We start from the raw sequence: 23352 nt of genomic DNA on the forward strand, positions 1-23352 counted from the left end.
GACTTGGATCAGTCATAACATCCAAATTCTCAAATTAGTGGGAGTTATGAACTGTATGATCATTACAATCAAAATTACAAGGTGCACAAGAGAGAGGTGGATAAAAGATCTCTTTACATAGTAAAGTGTGAGGATCTCACTACTTTAGGATAATTGTGAGTTAAGTTTCATATAAGTCCAATGAATTAAATATCTAGTTAGATTTCCACCAACATTGCTTCATTATTGGAATTTTCAGTCTGCTCACTGTCAAGTATTCTTTCATCACCCATCCTTAGGAGCTGTTTGTTGTATGTAAATAAAGCCTGTGAACTTAAACAAACCAGTAATTAAGATAATTAGTTGGAAATTCAGATTTTAAAAGGGCGATTAACTTCGTTTAAAAGCTGATATTGATGTTCTTTTGCTAGTTCTTAAAATCTCAAAACAGTAAGTTTGTATAAAGTCCTATACTTTTAAAACTTTTTAGAAACTCTGACCATCTTATTCTGCACACATTCCTTCAGGAGAAATTTTTGCAAGTTTATACTTGATGGTTGCTATGGAAACATGTCAGGCTAGGTTTTAGAGCAAGAATTATATGAGCTTTGAGTTTGGAAAATGAAAATATGCACTATGTAATACATGAATGGTTAATGGACTGTCAGGAAAGTAGCTTTTGAGAGTAAACATGCCAGAGATTTGTCACTTTAAGTCTCTCTTTAGACTAAAGAGGATTATACAGAAATCCTTAAGTCCATCAGGCACCAATCAGAATGAGCAAATAGTGAGACGACAAGCTTATCAGCACAGGCAGAGCAATACATAGGAAGAGGTGGGAAGCATTTCACTCAACATACTTGAAAGAAGAGGAATGAAATAACTAGCTGTGTGCTGTTTCTTGTCAGTATGGATGTCAATTTAGCATCTTAGCCACCCTTACATTTATAAAATGCAAATAAAGAGCATCTTCTCTACAACAAATCCTTTGTTTCAAAGAACTTTTTAATTTAATATTTTGGAAAAGGTTGCAGACAGAAATGGCAAGTGCAGACATTTGCAAGCATATTTGCAATGTCTCTGAAAGGGACTGGAAGGCAAAGCAATGATATTTGACTTGCCTTTAGATTGGCAGCAAGTGTAGTAGGCCACAGGTCGTCTTGCCAGAAAACGTGGCAGGTGCTGGAAAATGTATGAATTTGGTTCTTTGTTTTTGCTGCTGCAGAACATGCTGGTTGAAATAGAGCAGAAGGTTGTAGCCTTATCAGAGTTGTCTGTGCACAATGAGAACTTGCTTATGGAGGGGAAGGCTCACACCAAGGATGAGGCAGAACAGCTGGCTGTGAAGCTCAGGACACTGAAGAGCAGCCTGCTGGAGCTGCAGAGAGTGCTCCATGACAAACAGATCAACATTCGGGTAAGTGACTCATTCCAGTTGCCTTCATGGTGAGCAAGAGGTTGGGGGGTTTCATAGTAGTTTTATGCAACTGGGGGAAAAAGGGGAAAGTATTCTACTGATTCTGTTTGAGCTAGTTAGTAAGTAGAATTACACTCCAAAATGGAGAATTGCTTAGCAATTTTTATCTTACTGTTTTCAAGCCACTTCACGGGGAAACTATCCTAAACTCAGAATACTCATTGAAAGGGCAATGATGAAGTAGATAAATTATTAGCTTGGTCTGAATATACTCTATTCCAGTCCCTTTAGATTGCATGTGTTATGGGGCAGGATCCCACCCTTCACAAAAGGACAATCCTAAATACATGTTTTCCTTTGTACAGTGTGCATAGCACTGTGAACAGATAACATAAAGATAATGTAATATTTTTAAATATGGCTAATAATTAATGGCATCATTGCTAAATATTATACAAACAAAAGTACATTTTTACCTCAGGCTTGTCCTATGTTTCTATTCCTAGCAGTGTTGGTAAGCTTATAGTCACTAGTTCATTTTATTTAACAGTTGGTTTTGGTTGTTCTTTAGGTTAAACTAGCATGTGGAGAACTGAATGTGTATGAGAAACCCAACCATGTAATATGACCACCTGGTTTTGAATTTGCTTGCCCTGCTGTGACTCCCTCTCCCCTTTTTCTTTTACATCTTTTCTGAGCTTTGCTGTGCAAATTAAACATGATAAGCTTCAAAGATTTCTAGCTTGTAAGGCAGATTAAAGTCTACTGAGAGGTTAGCTTGAAAAGTCACTTGACATGCTAAGAACTATTTTTAGTCCAAAGCAACTGGATAACTAAAAAAGTTATAGCTTCATAAAGAAAAGAACGGGGTGAGGGAGGAGGGGAAAAGAAGAAAAACCCCAAGTATTATTTCTTATTGCCTCTATGGTTAAGTAAGTTCATGTTTTTCTTGCATACTAAATCTTGTAATGAGTCAAATGAAAAGTGTTACCAGCAGCACATCGGCAAATAGTACTCGATTCTGCTTCGTTTTAAAACAGGCATGATATATTTTAAAATAAAATGGTGTGGGTTAGTTTCCTTAAACTTTTAAAACAGATTTTTGAATGTTTTTTCTAATATCAAAACAACAATAAAAGAATTTCTACATGTAGAATATTAATCATTTAAGGTGCTACATGCATGCAATCCTTAAGTTTCTTTATAAATTGCAAACTTATTGGGACTTAGAGTTCATAGAAGAAACTATATATAGGCAGTATAACATCTTCAAATTTTCAGTGAGCATTTTTTTTCAAAAGAGAAATTCTATAATGTTTTTTGTTTAAACTGTGTGTCTCGTAGACTGAGATTCAGAGCGTGAGATGCCCAAAAATGCATTAACTTGTATCCTCTGCCATTACTATCCCTGAGAAGCATTACGAGCTAACAGCAGTGTTGCTTGTGAATGTAAGAATTTCACACTTGCACATCTCTAAATGTACTGATAAACCTGGAATTGCCAGTGGCATAGGCTAGGATGCCCCCAAAGGTCTTTTCCAAACTAGTTAATTCTATTCTATTCTACTCTATTCTATATTTCAGCATATCTGTTATTCCTGTAGCACATGGTTTTGTAGAGTCAGTGCGAGATTCTGTGACTACCTTGCAGCAATTTCATTTTTTTCTGATAATTTTAACCCAACTCCTTTGTCCATAAAATAAAGCAGTGAAATTTATCAGAAACTACTGCATAAAAGAGAGTTCCAGACTACATTGATTCCAAATGTAGTATTTTTCAATCACTCTGAAATACACATAAAACGTTGCCTCTGACTTAGGGACAATAAAAATAAATAGACTTCATATAAAACCAAAGCAATAGAATTCTGCAGTAAAAAACACTGTGATTCTTCAGTTCTTATTACAAAGTGCGTGTGTGTGTCTGAGGGACCACTTCAGTTCCACAAAGCAAATATGCCTGACATACCCCTTTGAAAGATTAATTCTGTCACCATTTTCTTCAGGAAATTTCCAATTATTTCTGTACTGGAGAGGAAGCTTCATGCATTTATTTTCCCTGGCTATTTAAAGTAAATGTGAAACATGTTTCTTCAGACAGAATTCAAATAAAAATGAAAGTGTATTTTTTCAAACTTCCACTTGGTGGTTTGAGAGTGATAAAATTTGATTCACAAATAATTTTGATTTAAAACTACACACAATAGCATGTTGGCAAATGACACAATCCACTTTACTCTCTACCATTGCAGGAACTATGGGACTAGTATTTGTCTTATTATAACTTCAAAATTGCAGCTTTTCAACCCTTTCTTTCAGAAAAGAGGAGACTTGAAATCTAACTGAAATCAGCTGCCCAAATGCAATGAAGAATGAGATACTATTCTTCAAATAAATTTACAAGTCAAACAGTCTTTTCCCCGTAGCATATAAAATGAAGCAGGTTGGGGTTTTTTACAGTTCTCACTTTTAATAGAAAAATAAAAATTTCAGACCCACTTTATCCTTCACATAATAGGGTTTTTTTTTGCCTATTCTGGTACACTACAATGACACATTCCAACCAGCTTTTCCAAGAACTTGTTTCTACAAAGTACAGTAGTAAAATTCACCTGCAATCTGACAACTTAGCAAAATAAAATTGTTTCATAGAGCAGCAGCTAATGGTAATTTCCAGCTCTCAATGACCTGCTTGCTAGTTTTGCTCCTCTTTCAGTTTATATCATAGAATTATAGAATGGCTTAGGTCAGAAGGGACCTTAGAGATCACCTACTCCAACGTCCTTGCCATAGGCAGGGCTACCTCTCAGCCCGACTTGACTGGTCAAGGCCTCAGCCAACCAATTCATATACTCTAACACTAATTAGTTATTTCTTTCACCTAACATCTACTGTTTGCAAAACTTGGCTGTTTCAGTGCCTGGTGGCACAAACATTGGTAGCAAAGATCTGTTCCAGTTGTTAGTATAAAGAGCAGGAGGGCGAGAAGGACTTCCTCAGCCATGTTTGGCCCTGCTGGTCCCTTTAGACAAAGGTTCCCTGGAAGATGGAATGTGTTGTAGTTTGGTTGGTTTGGTTGTTTTGGTTTGGTGTTGTATTTTTTTGTGGGTTTTTTGTTTTGGGTTTTTTGGGGGTTTTTTGAGAGCCTGCTGTAATGTTTGAATTCTATTTAGAATACAGGGTGAATCATGAACAAAATGTGAATCCTACAAAAATGAGATTTATAGACAAAATTTTAGAGGATTTAAGACCCAGCTTTAGCTCTTGAAGCTTTGTTGTTGGTTTTTTTTAATAGAAAGAAAAGATTGCAAATTCTAGAGTTAGCACATACTTGCAATATTAAATATATCCACAGAGGTGTGCAGATCTAACCAGACCCACAAGTCTGTCTTTGACATTAGGCCAAGTGTCTTAAAATCCTTACATTTGAATACATTGACTGATAAAATAATTTAAATTCACAGCCAGCGTGGATTTCAGAAGTGAAGAACCTGATAAAGCAGATTTTTGAACTATTAAGGCATATGCTCTTTTTTGCTTTGCTTACACAGAAAGCCTGTCAAAATAGTCATATTGGAGAAGCATAATGATAGGAGCATGAATGAAGGAGCTGTTGCTTTTGCTTTTCTATTATAACATTTTGTGGTTTGGTCTCTCTTACCCGTCTTTACTGTTTCTGTATTGTCTGTTGTTAGCTGACTGTTTCTGCCAGCTACCAACAGAATTACATACTTGTTGATAAATAAGTTTTTACCAGAATGACAGCCATTCTGTGGTTTTCAGTTACACACAAAAAAACTGGCTTTAATTAGACTGACAACCTGGTAGATGCAACCTGTTGATTCCCTGCACTGCCAAATAAAGCTGCACCCTCTGTTACAGGTCAGCACTGTGTTTTAGGAGAAGCATAACAATCTTAACACAAATGTGCATGGTTTCTGATCTCTGGTCTGTGATTCTGGTAACTGCAGTTGCGTGTGTTTATTTTTACATTTTTAGAGATGCTTTCTTGCTTGTAACTAATGACCACTGAAAGTCAGAAATCTAAAGTCATTGCTTGCTTCAGTATCTGTGTGAGCCGCTAGCTGGGAAGGTGGAAGGTGATGCTACATCAGGTGTTTTGAATTAATGATTCGTACATGCCCATTCCCTAGAAATGGAACAGATTTTGTAAAATCTTTGGTTCTTACTCTTAAAGCAGGGCTCGTTACAAGAAAAGGAGGAGAGCAATCTGGACTTCGTTTCCTCACAGAGTCCCAGTGTCCAAGAATGGCTGGCACAAGCAAGAACCACTCGTACACAACAACAGCAGAGCACCCTGCAGCAACAGAAAGTTAGTATTTTGCATTTCTTTCACTCCTGGCTTTAGACTGTGGTTAACACTGTAGCTGAGCCACTCTTGTGAATATTTCCTCTGAAATCCTAATTTTTTACACCACTTCTTACTCAGTGCTTTTGTAATGATGTAGCTGAGGTCACTCTTTCATATCTATAACAGCCAGGCAGACTAGACATTCTGGGTGACCATGATCAACTCACTTAATCACTCCGTGCTTCTGTTGTCCATTAGTACAAATAAGTGGAGTCAGCCCTTGAAGTTACTCTAAGGAGTTGATGGCATTTGCTCAAAATAGTAATCAGTGTTGTGTTTGTAGAAGCAGCGGTGCACACATTACCAGGTGTGTTGTGTTGCATGACACACGGACACCCTCACTAGGTTAGATTCCAGAGACTGCAGAAGTAGTTCAACAGCCCAGGTTATGTGTCTCTGGGTGAAGACTGCCCAGCTTTGGTGCACAAGCGAGCTGTATCAGAAATAGCTCCATTATCTTTGCATAGCAGTCATGCAATATTGACATATACTTCCAAGGCAAAGCCAATCTGTTTTAGTTTTGTTTTGATTTTTTCAACTTGCTCTTTTAGGAGCTGGAACAAGAGCTAGAAGAGCAGAAGAACCTACTTCGGTCAGTAGCATGCCGTGGAGAAGAAATCCTAACACAGCAAGGTTCTCCAGAAGGCGTGTGTATAAGGTGTGCTTTCATGTGTTTTTTGCAAAGTGAATTTCTATGATTTTTCTGCATATGATGCTCTAATATTTTTTTTAAGCATTTTTATATAGTACCTAGAATACTAGAGTCCTGGTTTATAGTTCACTCTAATGATGTAGTTACATAAACTGATTTATGCTAAGAGATTAACATCAGCATCTAGCAATTCCTTTTGTTCTTATTTGCAAACATGATACTAAAATTACAAGCTAGTAGGATTCACTAGACAAGCAATGGATCAGTTACCATAGCTTTAGGGTCCAGCATTGGTATATGATCATAGCTGATCTCTAAAGTATTGTGGTCTGCCTTTGTAATGAGATCTTCCCAGAGGAGTTACTCATTGCTTTCCTTTTTCCTACAGTTAGTAAATATTTTCCTTTTGAGGCCTAATGTGTTTCAAATTTCATCTCTGGTCTGTAATTTCTTGCACACTTTCCCATTTACAGAGGAAGTAGATGTCTTTAAAAACCTTTGCCCTTACTAGGGGAGGCTTCTATCCTAGAGAAGGCTGAAACTGTACTCAGTAAGCTCCGCACCACATTGAATTAATATAAATTCTGAGGTTTTTTATTATAATGCCAGAAAGTACTGGATGTATGCTGTGTTTGAGGCTTCCTTCTGTGGCATAATATACTATAGAAACAAAACAAACAAAAAAAATCAAGCCAAACCCACTACATTTTGTTCATTGTTTAGTTAAAGCTAAGCTCATATGCTTGCTTCACATGAAAATACACAGGTATGTCTGGCATTTTTAGAGGAGGTGAGGAAGAAGTCAGAGAAAATATTAGTGTTTTATTTATTTTATGCTTTGAAGTAAAGTTTGTTTAAAGGTTATATTTCAGTGTAGTATATATTCAGTCCACTTCTTGTTTTCTTTTTGTTTTGTTTTGTTGTTGTTTTTTTTTCACTGGATACTTGCAACTCTTAAACAGTTTCTTAGAAAATATGTTTTCTCTCACCACGCAAGAACTCTTGCTGTTACAAAGCAACCTTTGTCTTAATATCACGGGGTGGGGGAAGTTAAAGCTTTTGAAAATAGTACTTAATTTCAGTGCAGAATTACATCATTCACAGTTGTAAGTTTTGTTTTTTTGAGACCTTTATGCATCTTCCCACTCAGTGAGAAGCCTGATTCACTCTCAAAGGAATTAGTCTTAGAAGGTGAGAAACCACTATCAGAAGAAGAGATGAAGATGAAATGGGAGAGCTTGAACCAGGAATTCAATACCAAACAGAGACTGCTCCAGAAAGCTTTGGACCAAGAACAGTTGGTAACTATTTCTTATTTGTCTTTGTATTTTCTTTGTATTTTCTTAATGAAAGCAGTTGTCACAACATGAGGTACAGTATGTGCATAGCAGATGCATTAGTGTAGTTAATGCAAAGAATATAGGACAATTTCTTTTTATGACAACTTTAAAATATTTAAAATATTAAATATTGGCACTAGCACTACTCTTGTGCAAAGGGAATTGAATTGTATTACCATTCAGCTGAAACGATAAATAAAGGACTCAGAGGAATATCTTCTTGTCTAACCCAGAATAATTCTGTAACAAATCATCCCTCTGTAACTGTCCGGTACTCTAGCGACAACTTAGAGTAAAAACCAATATTTTCAGTTGAAATTTATTGGTTACATTCAATTATTGATCTTAGCAGGTATGTGACAAAGAAGCAAGTGATTTCAGCTACAGAATTTTTACTGAAGGAAACAGTGATTAGTCAACTAAACTATATTAACATACATCCTCTATTTTATTGGTAGTAGACACAGATCCACTTTTCTTTATATAATACTATATTAAAAACAGCTGCCAGAATCCTAAATATCTTGTATTCATTCAACAGTAATTATTTTTCACGGTAAAAATAAAAATCACTGAAAATTCACGCTATAAGTATATATCCTTCACTTCTTGTAAAGCTTCTTCTATTCAAGATATATATGACACAGAACACTTGTGAGAGAACCATGAGCATTATTTGCTGATATTCTCAGTTAGCAGTTGAACCTGCAGAACTGAATTTTGTGCCTATAGTAGAGATCGTCTAATTTGTACTTCTCTCTCAGCAGCTTTATAGCAGACCAAACAGACTGCTATCTGGAATGCCGTTGTATAAAGAAGAAGGACAGGATGAAGATAAATCCTCAGTGTCACCAGTACTGGTTGAGTTGAATCAGGCCTTTGAAGATGTGTCATCTGAGGTAACATTTTGATTGTCTTATATTGGCTCTTATTGAGCCATACTTACAATGAAAACTCTTCTAACTCCTCTTACTTCCACCTAGAAGTTGAACCCTTTCCCAAATAGTAGATGTTAGAAAGAGTACCTTGTACTTCTGCTCTGAGTTTTCTGGTTCCTTTTCCTCAGGCTGGACGGTTGGAGGAGAGCCTGCATCTTGAACAGAAACTGTATGATGGTGTCACAGCCACCTCCTTGTGGCTAGATGGTGTGGAAGAACAGGTCTTTGTTGCTACAGCTCTGTTGCCAGAGGAAGAAACAGAAACATACCTCTGCAAGCAGGAGGTAAGGAATACATTAATGGGACTTTAAATTGCCAAAAAGGGTTCATTTTATACATACCTCTGTGAGAAAAGGGCAAAGAGTCCATGTGTTATACCTCCTTTAAATTCCCAATAAGGATATATTTTTACATAGTCTTTTAGAAATAAAGCATTAGAATCCTGGGTAAGTGATATGTTGCTGTCAGAATCTCTGTAATTGCATTATTTGGCTACTGGTACCGGTAATTTTTTTTACTGACACTGTAGAAAATGTTACAAATTTTGAACCAAATTTTGCCTGGTCAGTACTAAATTAAATATAGCCTAATTCTTTGCTAAGTATTAGCAAACATCACATTGTTGAAATGAAAATTAAGTGAATGAGAGGGAGGAAGGCTCTGGGATACAGAAACAGTTCAATGTTATCAACATGAAGTTGGGGGGGGCAAGAAAGGGGGAGGCAGGGAGAGAGTAGGAGGGGAAAGACAGAGAGGTGATGGGACAAGAGTTTTGAAGAGGGCAGATATAGACCAGAAATACTGGAAGAGGTTGCCTGCAGACACTGTATATGCTCTATCCCCAGGAAATGGTTGAAGTCAGATTGGACAAGGCTCTGAGCAACCTGATCTAGTCTAAAGATGTCCCTGCTCACTGCGGGGGTTGGGGGGTGTTGAACTAGATGACCTTGAAAAAAACCTTCCAACCCAAAGCATTCTGTGATTCTACATCGTTTCATTTCAGCACTTGTTTTCTTCAGAGCACTCGAGGGTTTTTTTACTATCAGAGGTGCTGTAGCTGCATAACTTTGTCTAGTGTGTGTGTATTAACAACGTAAAAAAGTCACTGAATCACTGCAAAATTGACAGTGGTTATAGCAATGTGTTTACCTGCTTTCCAGAATGTTTGATTGTCTCTTTTTTTGTTTGTTTGTTTTGTTTCTACAAAATCAGTCTCTTGCCAAAGAAATCAAAGATATAACAGAAGAAATGGATAAGAACAAGAATTTATTTGCTCAAATATTTCCTGAGAATAGTGATAATAGGGATATTATCGAGGACACTTTGGACTGTCTTCTGAGAAGACTGGCTTTACTAGAGTCAGTAGTAAACCAGAGATGCCATCAGATGAAAGGACGGCTCCAGCAAATAGTGACTTTCAAGGTATGATGCCCATCTGAAGAAATTAACAAGGGTACATTGAGAATTTTTGGTACTGGATCAAAAGAACAAGGTTGTCATAGGCTTGTACTGAAAAATCAGACTACTTCTTAGGCTATGCAAAACTTGGTACCCAAATCATGATCCAGAATTTAAACTCTCTGCTAGAGAGTTACCTTCCACAACTCATGCAATTGTAAAGTGATCATTCATCCCATGCTTTCTCATGCTACTGGCATATGTAGAAGGAAATTGACTGCTGTTCTCAAAGGAGGAAAAGCAACTTCAGAGTTCTACACTATACACTTTCTTACTTGATAAATGATGGAGTACACTGTTTTTGTTAACTGAGGTAGGATAGAAAATGTAATGCTGATTCCTGCCTTTCTGGCCATTTTTAAGCCATTTCATTACTCCATAAGAGTTTGTGTCTCAAACCATCTGTATAGAGCAAAGCAGAAAAAAATCAAGGTAAGTGGAGAAATGTGTGCTTTTAGAAATCTTTTCAGAATTCAGAAATGCTTCCAGATTTTATTTGGTCTATACCTTCTCTCCTATTATCATCATGTAAATCCTCCAGTATGATTTAGTTTTAATGAAAAATCATAATTTGCAAAAAGAGATTAGAGATCCCTGGTGTCTGCAGATAAGCATTCTCATTTCATAGGTTGTGACTCCAGAACTTCTTTCAAAACTCCTTAAAATTTCTAGTGGAAAATAAATAATGTCAACATTTTTCAGTGGAAAAAAAATAAAGTCAGCATTTTTCAGTGAAGGGCCTTCTTTTGCTGAAGAAGGCAGACAAGTTGATTAGAATCCTGTGCATTATCATCATGACAGAGATATTTAATATTTTAAAGAATTACTATATTAAATAATTATAAGGCACCCCTTATAGAATGCTGAAAAATCTGCTGATAATTTTCTGTTGAGCTGAATGCAGGAAAAAAAGAATTTTTGATTGTTGCTTGGCAGAAGTGTTAATTAATATTTATGTGTCTAGTGTGATAAGGTCCTTAAAAGATGTAATGTGTAGTTAGCCCTGTAGTATGTTGAAGCCTTGTTTACTACTTTGTTATATTGGCACAAGTTTGTAGTGGAAAAAGCTTGCCTTAAAAAGTAAAACCTAACCTGTTCACAAGCTTATGTGGTTGAATAGACTGCACAAGAGTAACATATTTTTGTTAAATGAAGCTAATGACCTTGCTAATTATCTAATTGGCAGGCAAAAGCAGAAGTGTATTCACAAGTTACATTTTGAACAGGAAATACGTCAGCTTTTATCTCATATATATCCAGTTATGGATTTTCTATAATGTTTTGCTTTGGCTAATTATGATGCTTCCAATTTTGAATAGATTTTTTTGCCTTAGGGCTGACTTTGTAACATTGTACTACTTTAGACGTTTTTTGGTACGTAGTGTTTTGCTTTGTATAGTGATTGGCTATAATTTGTTCTTGTTGTTGTCTCCTGCAGAATGATCTGAAGCTCCTGTTTGCATCAGTGGCTGATAACAAGTATTTAGTTCTACAGAAATTAGCAGAGGCAGTTGAGAGACCAGAAACAGAACAAATGCAGGTATTACTAAATGTCAATTTCTTGGAGAGGCAGAAGAGAGAGTTTCTATTCAAAGTGTAAATAGATTCTAGAGAACAGGGTATTTTTATGAGAGAATGTATACATTCAAATAAAGTATGCAAAAATGAGTACTTCCAAGAGTGTGCTACATGTTTATAAATGTATAAAGATCAAACAGCACCAAGTGTCTGACCTATCTCCCCAGCTGACCTAGTTATGCATACACTGGGCAGTACTTGAAAGAGACAAAACTTCAATGAGCCAAGCAAAGTCTAAAGTTGGCTAAATTGTTTGGCTGTAACACTTTATTAAAAACCAAAGCCACTTTTTTCTGCACTAATTTATAGCAGTTTTGTCTTGACTTCTATTTATTTAAATTTAAGGCAATCATTGGTTTTTATCAGCAATTGCCTCATGACTACTTAGTCATTAATGTAACAAAATGTATCCTGTTGCCTTGTTTCTGCTTTGATAACAAGAAAAGTGAATGAAGTTTGCTGAGGGATATTTTCTACAGATGTTTCTTGTTATTCAAGAGCTACCAGTATCTTGTAACTGTTACCTTCAGCTTAACAAAGGACTTAATTACAGAAGTTTACATTGTACTTTTATCTTGGTTATAGCTTACATGCAGTACTTCAGCAGAAACTATTGTGTTGAATGACCCAGGAAAGCTTGTAGCTTCCACTGAAACAGCAGATTAAGGGACTGATAGATATCTGGCAGAAAACAGAGAAGAATATTACTGTTTGGAAGATAGAGTAGTGTTACCAAGCCTTCAAACTAAATGATGGTATTTCCAAATACAGGTTATTCTTCAGGCAGAAGAAGGTTTGAAGGAATTAGATGCTGGAATCAGTGAATTAAAGAAGCGTGGAGACAAGCTACAAATTGACCAACCTTCTGTGCAAGAGCTGTCTAAGATCCAGGTAGAGTGCATAAGTTCCATCCTAGACCTGTCTGGTTACAGCAAAGGTATTAGTATAGTCCTTTTTACCATTCATAAGGCAGTTCAGGAGATTGTATTTGAAACCATTTCAGTGTGTGTAAAATACTATTCTTTCTGTAATTTCACCTGTTATTTGTACTCTTGCATTTTCAGGTTTTCTGCCATCTGTGTTGTTAGCAGTACTAATCATAATGAGACACAAAAACATGTTTTATTTCAGTTCTTGTTGACTCCTTATTCAATGTAAATGCCTGTTGAAGTTTGTTGCCCATTCTCACCAGTGTCCAGTGATCTGGGGTTTAGTTCTGTCTTACTTCTGTCAATAAAAAAATGGGGGAGATGAAAGGGAATAGATAAGTGTGACCTGAAACTGAAATGTTCTGATTTGACCAGAACACCTCACACGTTCCTGCCTACTTTCATTAGACTTGGTTTTGAACCATGCCAAAATAGTAGGACTGTATCCTAAGGCTTTCTGGAGTAGACATGTGTAGGCAATTGATCCACACGTAAGGCTATTGAAGCTCTTTTGTGAGCAGTTTGGTGCTCTGGAAGGGGAGTGCCTATGGAAAGATCAAGGAGGTTTATGATTGGAATGAATTGGAAAAAAAAAGAAACGGCTGAAACTGAACCATAAAATTATTAGGCCAACAAAATAGTGATCTCCCTTAAAAATAAATGACAAAGAGTTTATGCCATACATGTCTTGTCCAGTTCTTTATCCTTTTGGTCTTAGAGCCTCCTGCTTCCTTTTGGTATCAGATTATGTGTAGATATTTCCCTCCATTGATTTGAGTTTTTTAGAAAAGCCTTCAAGCCTTCATTTTCCTTTTTTGACAGCTGTGCTTCTCACAATCTTCTTTTTAAAGCTAGGATAGCCACATGTAGCATGAGGATGGGTCTGGATGCATTATCTTGATCAAAAGTATGGCCTTATCCTCACAGTTAGATATATGTTCTGTGAATACAATTCTCAAAACCAAAACAAGAAAATAATCCTGTTCAGATGAAGAAAAGCATCTTTAAATTTTTCTCACTGTTTTTGTTGAGCTATACAAAATGACTGATAGCACACAGGAACTGAGGAGATTCTTCCTTTTGGCTCATTTTGTAATTTGACAGTATGGGCACACTGTAAAATACACACTGTAAATTCTTTACATTTAACTATTCTGTATAAAATAAATTGCTAGTTTAGACTTGATTTGGTTTTTACTAGTAGTTGTATGCACCTTGCTTGCTGCTTGTAAACTACTGGAGCAGGAGAGAAAAACAAATCTGGCTTTGAGATACCTATAGTCTGTAGCCATTATGGAGTCCATGCAACCCTCTGCAGTATAAGAAACAAAATATAAACAGCATCTGCAGTGTGCAGAAGCCACACAGTAGACTGTTTTTTGATAACTTAGGCCCAGTCGTACTACTCCTTTCAAACCTTTGGGTTTCTGTTTTGTTCCTGAATGCATGCACTTGAAAGAGTTGCAAGTCTTGGCTTATTTTTTCTCTCTTTAAAAGTGAATTGATGATTTATCAATTAAATTTGCATATCTGCACAGTCCCTTTGAGCTAGAAATAGATGTTATTCTGCTAATATTCACAGAGAAATACAGACAGTAAGGTTGCTTTTAGAAAGATGTATAAAGTGTAAATTAGAATCACCATTTCTGCTCTTTACCTCCAAGGATAAGTATGATGAGCTGATGATGATCATTGCATCCAGAAGGAGTGACCTGAATCAGAATCTGGCTCTTAAGAGGCAGTACGAACAGGCTTTGCAAGACCTGGCTGACCTGGTGGAAACGGGCCAAGAAAAGATGGCTGGTGACCAAAAAATGATTGTTGCTTCGAAGGAAGAGGTTCGATTGCTACTTGACAAACATAAGGTAAGAAACTGTGATGTATTTCAGGAGTAATCTTGACTGTAAGCTTGTTCACAGCAAATTGCTATCCTTCTATTCCTAAAGATTTAGGAGCTTTTCAGGATGATGGGCCAATGTTAAATCAGTATGTATTAAAACATACTGTATTTAAATTTGACTTACAGACCTTCAAATGCTCTGTTGAAATTTAACCCAGGTAGATTGCATTTTTTTTCCTTACTCTAATAACAAGCTCCTATTCTTGTCATTGTGCTACATGGCAGTTTTGTCTACCACTCCATTTCTTTTCTAACAGAACTTTACTTCTGCTAATAGCACCCACAAATCATAACAAGACTTTTCCACATTTTTTTTATTAAGTAGAATTTTATGATGGTGTATATCTGAGCTATGCTATTTTTGTTCACAGAATGAGAGTTGGGACAGAATTTGTGTGAAAAGGATGACCACTTTCTTTCTTTAAAAAGGCCTTTATACATTTCAAATTGTATGTTTTGTTTTGTGAAACAGTGGAGTGAAAAGTTTACCTAGTCCTATGTCTACACATATTCAATTGTATTGCTGTTGTCTTAAAATGTTAAGCTAGTGGTAATGATTTGAGTAACAACTGCATTTTCTCTTTTCTGTTCTTTCTTTATTCACTTCCTCACATCAAATTTCTCAGGAATATTTTCAGGGGTTGGAGTCTCACATGGTCCTAACAGAAACACTCTTTAGAAAGATGGGTAGCTTCACCCTCTTGAAGGAAACTGGGTCCCATTCAGAGCTAATGTCACAAGTATCAGCTGTATTAAAGCTGGCTCATAAACGAGGTGTACAGCTGGAATATGTTCTAGAGGTGAGAATTCTGTGATCTTTTCAGTACTGCTACTGTGGTAAAACATACAGTTATAGGATTTCAGTTTGAGAAAGCAAATAATAAAAATTCTAGATACCCAGATTCAATATTCACCATATTCGTGGATAATTTGCAGACTTGGACGCATCTGGATGAAGATTACCAGGAACTCATCAGACAGCTTGAGTCTGTTGAAGGTAATATTCCCACTGTTGGCTTGGTGGAAGAGACAGAGGACAGGCTTACAGACCGAATTACACTTTTTCAGGTAGGTGCTTTTTTGACAGCCATTCTTTAAGGAAAAGTTGGATGAAAAAGACCTGTAAAGGTCATCTAGTCCAAATTCCCACTTGAATCAGGACCGTTGCCATGGGCTGGATCAACAAAGGCTTTGGAAACATCAAAAGAGGGGGATCCCACAGCCAAGCTGGGGACTGATTTCAAGTGCTGTGCCACCTCCTATAATGCCTCTATAAAGCCCAATATAAACTTTCAACTTGTCACCATTGTCCTTTTTATATTATGTGGCACTACTGGGGAGCACTTTATCATCTTTTTTAATTCTACTCCAAATAGTTGTAGGGCTTTGTTGGACTGGCTATTACCCTCCTGTTTATCTGTCTGAAAAAAGCACCCCCTTCCTCAGCCTTCTTACTCTAGGTCCCTGAACGTCATAATAGCTCTACAGCAGGCCCTGACTATGTCTTTTTCCTTGAATTCAGTGAGAGGTTGGGGCAGAACCAGTTGTTTGCAGTCCTAATGTAGGTCAGTGCTGTGACTTTCCTAATTCATGATGTCTTGGTTATGGATCATGCCAGCTTAAAATACTGGCCATTTACTTCCTAACCTGTGCTGAGAAACAGAATTAGTTTGCCCAAGATGCAGCATTTTCACTTCTTACTGATCCTCCTGAAGTTTCTGCTGCCTCCAACCTCAAGTTTATCAAAATATCTTTGGACTAAATCTGCCATTCTTTTGTCTCAACCATTCTGTTTATGTTAGTGTCATCCACAAATTTACTGAGGAACTGGTGACTGTCATCATCCATGCTATTAATGAGTGTGTTTGGGCTCAAATGTCAACAGTCTCTGGAGTATTCTGCCCATTACAGTCTGCCAACCAGATATCAATCCTTTGATCACTAGTGTTTGAGACTGGTAATGCAGATAGTTTTCTTCCCGTTTAACAGTCCATTTATTCAGCCCACATTCTCTTATCTTCTGAGGAGGGTCCTGTGGGAGACAGTGTCAAAAGTCAGACTTAGGTCAGTCTCATCTACAGAGATGGTAATTTCGTCACAGAAGTCTGTCAAGTTAGTGAATCCAAGCTGAGTATTCCTAATTATCATTTGGTCCTGTTTGTCCCTGATAATGGACTCTAAGAGGATGAACTGCACAATATTTCCAGAGAGTAAGGTGAGGCTAAACAACCTGCAGTTCCCCAATCTGACTTCCTCCTTAAATGCAGCAAGAGCTAGTGGTTTAAATAGAGGGTTTTCTACCACATCCTGTTTTTTCACTCTGTTCTTAAAAATGAGAATTCTGGTCTAGTGTTTTGTCAGTGTCTCATTATACACCAGACACTAGGGTTGGAGGTTTTTTGTTGGTCCTGATCCTAAATCAATTTTCCTCTTTGTTTCTCTTGTTAGTTACATAAATTAGGTTATTCAAATCCAGATTTACGAACTGTGCTGAGGCACTACTTTTACATTTTATTTTTTCTCTTCCAGTTGCCATATTTAGGTTGAAAATTTATTGTAGTTAATTTATGGCTATCTTAGAATTTTTTGTGCTACTATCTAGGAGTTACGCATTTGCATGTTAGGTGTAATTACACGTGCCCATACATAAATTCTGTTATTAGAGCTCTATGTGAAAGAGAAAATGAGAGGAGCAGCATGAGACTGCTAGTTTTGTAAACTTCTATGTTCAGATTTGTTTCAGCAGAACTGAAAAATGGGAATGCGTGTATGTTTTGTGGTTCAGCTTAGTCAAGTCTACAGGCATTTTAAAAATCAGTGCTATTTATGTAATGAGAATGGAATTTGGCAGGTATATTTGCCCATATATACAAAATTTTTCCCTGTCCACAACTTACCATTTAAATTAAATCGGTTTCTTCTCCATGCTGGATTCAGAGTAAGATTGTTAACAACAGTCTTTAGTTTTTAGTACCGCTTTTGTTTTACTGTGCCACAGCTGTGCATTCAGGGATTTCGATCAGTGGAGTGATCTTCTCTTTTTTAATCATGGGTTACTGGAGGGTAGAACAGTAAATAAAGAGTTTGATGACCAGAAAGCTGAAGATAGTGAAGGGGCCAGCCCCACCACTGTTAATAACTCAGTATTGGACACATGTAAGTTCTATTGCAGTAGTTTTCATCAGATGGTAGACCAAGTTCAGATGTTTTGATCAATTGCTCTAAGAGATATTGCTGTTCCATGAAGATTCTTTTGAAATTGTTTGAGGGGTTTTTTTCAATATATACTGAAAGTTTGTGGTTTATGTTATACTGAGGAGTTCATCATAAGGGGGTATCAATAGACACACTGCAGTAAGGTGTTTTATGACTGCATGTTCAGCTTTTTCATCAGGCTGCTTGCATGATAGTTCTCAGGGAGTTCTAGACCTGGAGCAGAGGAAAAAATATGACATGCCATGGTGAAATTAGATATGCTACAAAATGCAATAAAAGAAACTACATTTTGAGAAAGTGTGGTAGCAGAGTCCTGCAGAGCTCCCTAACTTAATCTCCTCTTGCATTACAGCATCTGAGATCTAACCTCACTGAATACCAGCCTAAATTATATCAAGTACTAGATGATGGGAAAAGGCTCCTTTATTCTGTTAGCTGCTCAGATCTTGAAAGTCAACTGAATCAACTAGGAGAACGCTGGTTAAATAACACCAGCAAGGTTACGAAGGAGCTTCACAGGCTGGAGACAATATTGAAGCACTGGACAAGGTAATGCTCATGCAGTGAACAGTACTAAACTTCTTACCTGCACTTTTCAGATCAAAGTCATTCTGAACCCAGAACTACTGTATTTGACATTTAAAAGCACTTTGAGATTTGTGTGATATTGCAGAGTAGTCAAACTAACCTACCTGTGTTCCCATGGAAGCGCTTTCATCCTCTCTCTATGTGATAGAACATGTGCCAGGTAACAGCTGGTTACCTGGTGGGAGGAATTCAGAAGATAACTTACTTAGATTACTTATTTAGAAACCCCCATGTGCACACAGGTTGATGAGAAAGGATGTGTCCTTTGCTAGGTAGAGTAAGTAGCCTCAATATCTGGCTGGAGCATTTCCACTACTGGATTCTTGTTGCTCTGTGCCATTGCATATGTAAGGGAGCTATTATCTGCCTTTGCTACTGCTACTTTTGAAATTGATTCTCAAAGTCATCTGTAAACTTCATCTGTTATTCATAATACTCCTGTCTTCTTGGCTCAGAAGCCTTTTGTGAGAGATAAAGGGCTTTTATTAATAAAGGCTATGTGGAGACACTCAATCTGACACCTCACTAGTTGCTTGGCATATGAAACCATATGGAGATGGTTTCTAAAAGGAAAAAAAAAAATAAACCAAACCCCAACTCTGCTCTGAGATGCCCTGTGGTAAAGATTTTGGAAGACTGAGCCTTCCAATGTGTGCAGGATGAGGTGCTGTTACAGTTTACCCAAGCTGATTGGTAACCTAGATACGAGCCCTTCATTAAATGTAGTTTTTCCCAAGAGGCAAAATGAAGGCACTGTTAGGAACTGTAGGTGTAGTGGCTACAATGAGAGGTTCCTGATGCCATGCCTGTCTTTGAAATCATGTAGTTCTGAAATTTGATGTGGCATACAATATTTTCCTCTAACACATGGAGGAGAGGCTGCTCAGTTGGAAGCAAGAAGTGCTGATGACTGTTTTAGTATCCTTCAAACATCTTTACAGGTATCAGAGTGAATCAGATGAACTGACACGTTGGTTACAGTCTGCAAAGGAGCGGCTTGAGTTCTGGAGCCAGCAGTCTTTGACAGTTCCTCAAGAGCTGGAAACAGTCCGAGACCGCCTAAACTCCTTTTTGGTAAGTCATTCATCTACCTAGGACAACTTTTTTCTTTCCAATTGCAAATAAACAGTTGAGCAATCATATGGTTCTACTTTTTATCAGTGTTAAAATACTGTGGAAAAATAATTTTAAAAAACATCTGCTTCTGTATGTGGGCTGTCATCAGAAAAATGGTGTATAGGCAAATGAAGCAGTCCTTTGCTGTATGCAGTGATTGTAAAGCCTGATGATTCTAAAAATAAAAGTGGTTTTAGGACTTAAAGCAACTTTTGTTTTCACTTGGTATGAGGGATCGCTGTTAAATGCTAATAAAGTTCAAGTTTCTAAAGGAAAAAGAGGATATTCTTAGATTTCCTATTATTTAAGCACAGTAAACAAGTAGTTGATTGTTTCCACAAAAAAATTTCTGTTTGCAGGAGTTTTCAAAAGAAGTGGATGCTAAATCATTACAGAAATCTTCTGTCCTGAGTACTGGGAACCAGCTCCTCAGGCTGAAGAAGGTGGATACAGCAGCATTGCGTGCCGGATTGTCCCACATTGACAATCAGTGGACAGAGCTGCTCACACAAATACCAGCAGTACAAGAGAAATTGCACCAGGTAAGGAAGGGCAGTAATGGCCTTCAGTATTCCATAAAATTCAGACCATATGGTTGGCACAGCCTTTGAGAGGTAGTTGCTCCCATATTCAGTATAGCCATGTGAGGCAAGATAGGAATGTTACTTGTGTTGAAAGTGGGAAAGCTTACACTTGGGTCCAAATCTTGTCTATCCATGCTGTCTAACACCAATTGGTGTTTATGGCAGACTTTCACAGCTACGTGAAGAAGAACAGACCAGTTTTTTTTCCAACATGTTGACAAGACTTTTGGAAAAAGAAGTTCACAACCCAGTACCTTGTCAGATATGGATGGTAGTTCTGTTCAAATTGAATAGACGGGGTTTGAGTCTGTGCAAGATAAATCTAAAACCATTGTGCAAGGTTCCTGCTAGTGTATGTAGGAGGAAGAGGGTTTTGGTTGGTTTTTTAATGCTATAGTACTGAAGGTAAAGAATTATACTGATTTAAAAGTCAGATTAGTGTAAAGTTGTTAAGAGGTTATCAGTATAACTTGTTTGTGTCAGTTTATAATGCAGAATGCTCTTAGACATGGTAATATCACTATGAGGGAGAGAGTAAGGGTAAGAAATGTTGACTTAGTCTATTACTTTAAACAAAGTAATGTCATTCGGCAGTTCTCTAAACAGTCTTGTAATGTAAAATATAATATCTACCTAAAAATATCATACAATATGAACTTAGAACTTCATATTCATGGAACACAGAATATATCCAAGTAACTAAATGGAAGCAAGCACAACTGTACCAAATGTTGAAAGTGTCTGCTTTTAAGGAAAAGAAAAGCAGGTACTAGTCAAGATCAGCTTATTTAGAAATCACCACACAAGAGCAGCAAAAAGTTACTTTCCATGAATCTGTTCAATAGTTACTTGCAAGGATGGGAAGAACAGTTTAAAGTTGATCTTCTGCATAAGCCAAATACAGAATTATGGAATGAGAATGAAGAACATTTAGGAAGCCAGAAATTGAATCTTTGAGTTTGTTCAGTTTCTTTGTACAATCGACATAAGAAAGCTTTAATGTAATACTTTCTTATTCACATGCTTGTAGTTAGGCAGTATATCTCCTATTAAAAACTTGTTCTTTTTTTTTAAAAATAAATGTCAATGATATGTTAGGTTTGTAGAATATCATGGTAATAAAAGCAGGTGAAAGCAATGAACTGTTATCTCTACAGCTCCAGATGGACAAAATTCCTTCACGCCATGCTATCACTGAGGTTATGAGCTGGATTTCCCTGATGGAAAATGTCATTCAGCAAGATGAAGAGAATATAAAAAATGTAGTTGGGCAGAAAGTAATTCAGGATTATGTCCAGAAGTACAAGGTACTGAGTAGAAATGTTGTTACATTTCCTTTTGAATGATCCCCATTAAACATATATACATACATAAAGAGATTTAAGGGAAGCTGGGGGTGAAACCAAACCAGACCTTCTTGGCTATTATTCCTAGTTGTATATAAGAATTTCCATCTTACCAGGTTTTGTATTAAAAATTTTGAAACTAAAGTGAAAAGGCAAAAAATACATACCCAGATTTCACCAGTCTGCTACTTGACATCAATATCAATACCTTCACAGAGGATCTTTTCTTATTTTTTGGGAAGGTGGGAGGAGAAAAGGCAGATTCCTTATTCCAAAGACAATGTATTACTGCTTTATTTCTCAATATTTAGGAAAAGTTAACAATATCTTTAATTGCTCATCTGTTAGTAAAAATCCTTTTCGCTAGCTTGTGTTGATGTAATTTGTAAGCATTTTTCCTCTGTTTTGCAGGAAGGTGAGAAATTGTGGTGCTTAGATTTTGAGTTTTTCATTCCCTTCTTTCCTACTAGGGTTTCAAGATAGATTTAAATTGCAAACAATTGACAGTAGACTTTGTGAACCAATCAGTGCTGCAGATTAGCAACCAGGATGTTGAAAGTAAACGCAGCGACAAGACTGATTTTGCAGAACAGCTTGGAGCAATGAACAGACGTTGGCAGATCCTGCAAGGCCTGGTAACAGAAAAGGTAAAGAAATATCTGGCTGCTCTATGGTGCGTTCAAAATACATAGAACTGTAAGATCATAATGGTTGGAGGATTCCACAGGTCCTCTGGTTCAACCTCATGCTCATCAAGAGCTAACTTTACTGTTAGATCAGATGGCACAGGGACTTGCTTAGCTGAATTTTGAAAAAATCTCCAAGGACAGATTCCACAACCTTTCTGGGAAGCTCATTCCTGTGTTTATCCACTCTTCTGAGGGACAAGTTTTTTGCCTTGCTCTCAATTTCTCTAGCTGCAACTTGTGACTATTAATTCTTCTCTTTTTACTGTATGTATCTGAGAATAGTCTGCCTCCACCTTCCTCATACCTCTTTATAAAGAGTGGACAGCACAATGAGATGCTTTCGTTGCCCTCTTTTCCACAGACTGAATGATGCCAGCTTCTTGTATATCATGTCCCCTAGCCTCCTAACAACCTTAGTAATAATTTACAAGTTTGCCAATCTCTCCCTTGCACTGGTTGGCCCAAAATGGGTCACAACTGTCAAGGAGAAGAAAGGAACCACTTCCTTTGATGTGCTGCATGCACTCTCAATCTAATCTAGGACACTGTTGGCCTTCATCAGCGCAGCTGCACACTGCTGATTTGTTAAGTGCAAGTCACCAAGAGCAGCTGCTTCAGAACTGGCCCGCCCAGCAACAAAGAGAGATCTCAGTGTACAGGGGGGTTCCCACTATTTTCCCTTGGTAGGGAAATGCCAGGGAGCAGGGGGACCCACCAGGAATTGGGAGCTTTTGCACCACTTCTGCCAGTGTAAGATGGCAGCAGTGAGTGTGCCTATGGAAGGTGTGCCCAGTGTAGTGTGTTGAAGTTTCCCCCCAGCATTAACTTTCACCAGACCAACTCAGTTAGAAGCAAATGAAGCTATATTTACAAGCAAAAGCTACACTCTACAATGGAATGCAATAAATATGTACAAGATATACAGTATTTACAATATTATACAGATATTCACAATTAATAAACAGCACAAGGACACCCCTGACCAAGAGACCACGGGAAGCTACTAGCTTCTCTGCCCCTGCCTTCCCCTTGCCTCCCTGTATGAAAGGGACAAGAGAAAAGAGCAAAGGAGTTAAACTTAGCCAAGACCAGCCAAAGCACACAGATTATCTCTCGTGAGCGAAGCAAAACCAGCTGAGATCAGAAGAGAAGAGAAAAGGGAAAAATGGTTATGGTACAGCTACTCTTATTCTAGATATGTACCCAATGAATTTGTTTAGAATAATCTTGTTTTCCTTTTTACACCCAGT

The 23352-nt window shown here is 37.3% G+C and overlaps 1 protein-coding gene across 1 annotated transcript in view; it reads left to right on the forward strand.

Moving 5' to 3' along the window:
• Positions 1-23352, forward strand: part of SYNE1 (spectrin repeat containing nuclear envelope protein 1) — a 259224-nt gene that overhangs the window by 167423 nt on the left and 68449 nt on the right. Inside the window, exons 97-113 of the mRNA XM_054162702.1 lie at positions 1205-1396; positions 5598-5729; positions 6320-6426; positions 7571-7721; positions 8525-8659; positions 8827-8982; positions 9911-10120; positions 11595-11696; positions 12506-12625; positions 14328-14528; positions 15190-15363; positions 15500-15631; positions 18132-18328; positions 19309-19441; positions 19843-20025; positions 21225-21374; positions 21884-22060. Of these exons, the coding sequence (XP_054018677.1) occupies positions 1205-1396; positions 5598-5729; positions 6320-6426; positions 7571-7721; positions 8525-8659; positions 8827-8982; positions 9911-10120; positions 11595-11696; positions 12506-12625; positions 14328-14528; positions 15190-15363; positions 15500-15631; positions 18132-18328; positions 19309-19441; positions 19843-20025; positions 21225-21374; positions 21884-22060 (2652 nt within the window). The remainder of the gene's footprint in view (positions 1-1204; positions 1397-5597; positions 5730-6319; positions 6427-7570; positions 7722-8524; positions 8660-8826; positions 8983-9910; positions 10121-11594; positions 11697-12505; positions 12626-14327; positions 14529-15189; positions 15364-15499; positions 15632-18131; positions 18329-19308; positions 19442-19842; positions 20026-21224; positions 21375-21883; positions 22061-23352) is intronic.

This window comes from Dryobates pubescens, chromosome 6 (assembly GCF_014839835.1).
Source record: "Dryobates pubescens isolate bDryPub1 chromosome 6, bDryPub1.pri, whole genome shotgun sequence".
In the NCBI taxonomy this organism is placed as follows: Eukaryota; Metazoa; Chordata; class Aves; order Piciformes; family Picidae; genus Dryobates; species Dryobates pubescens.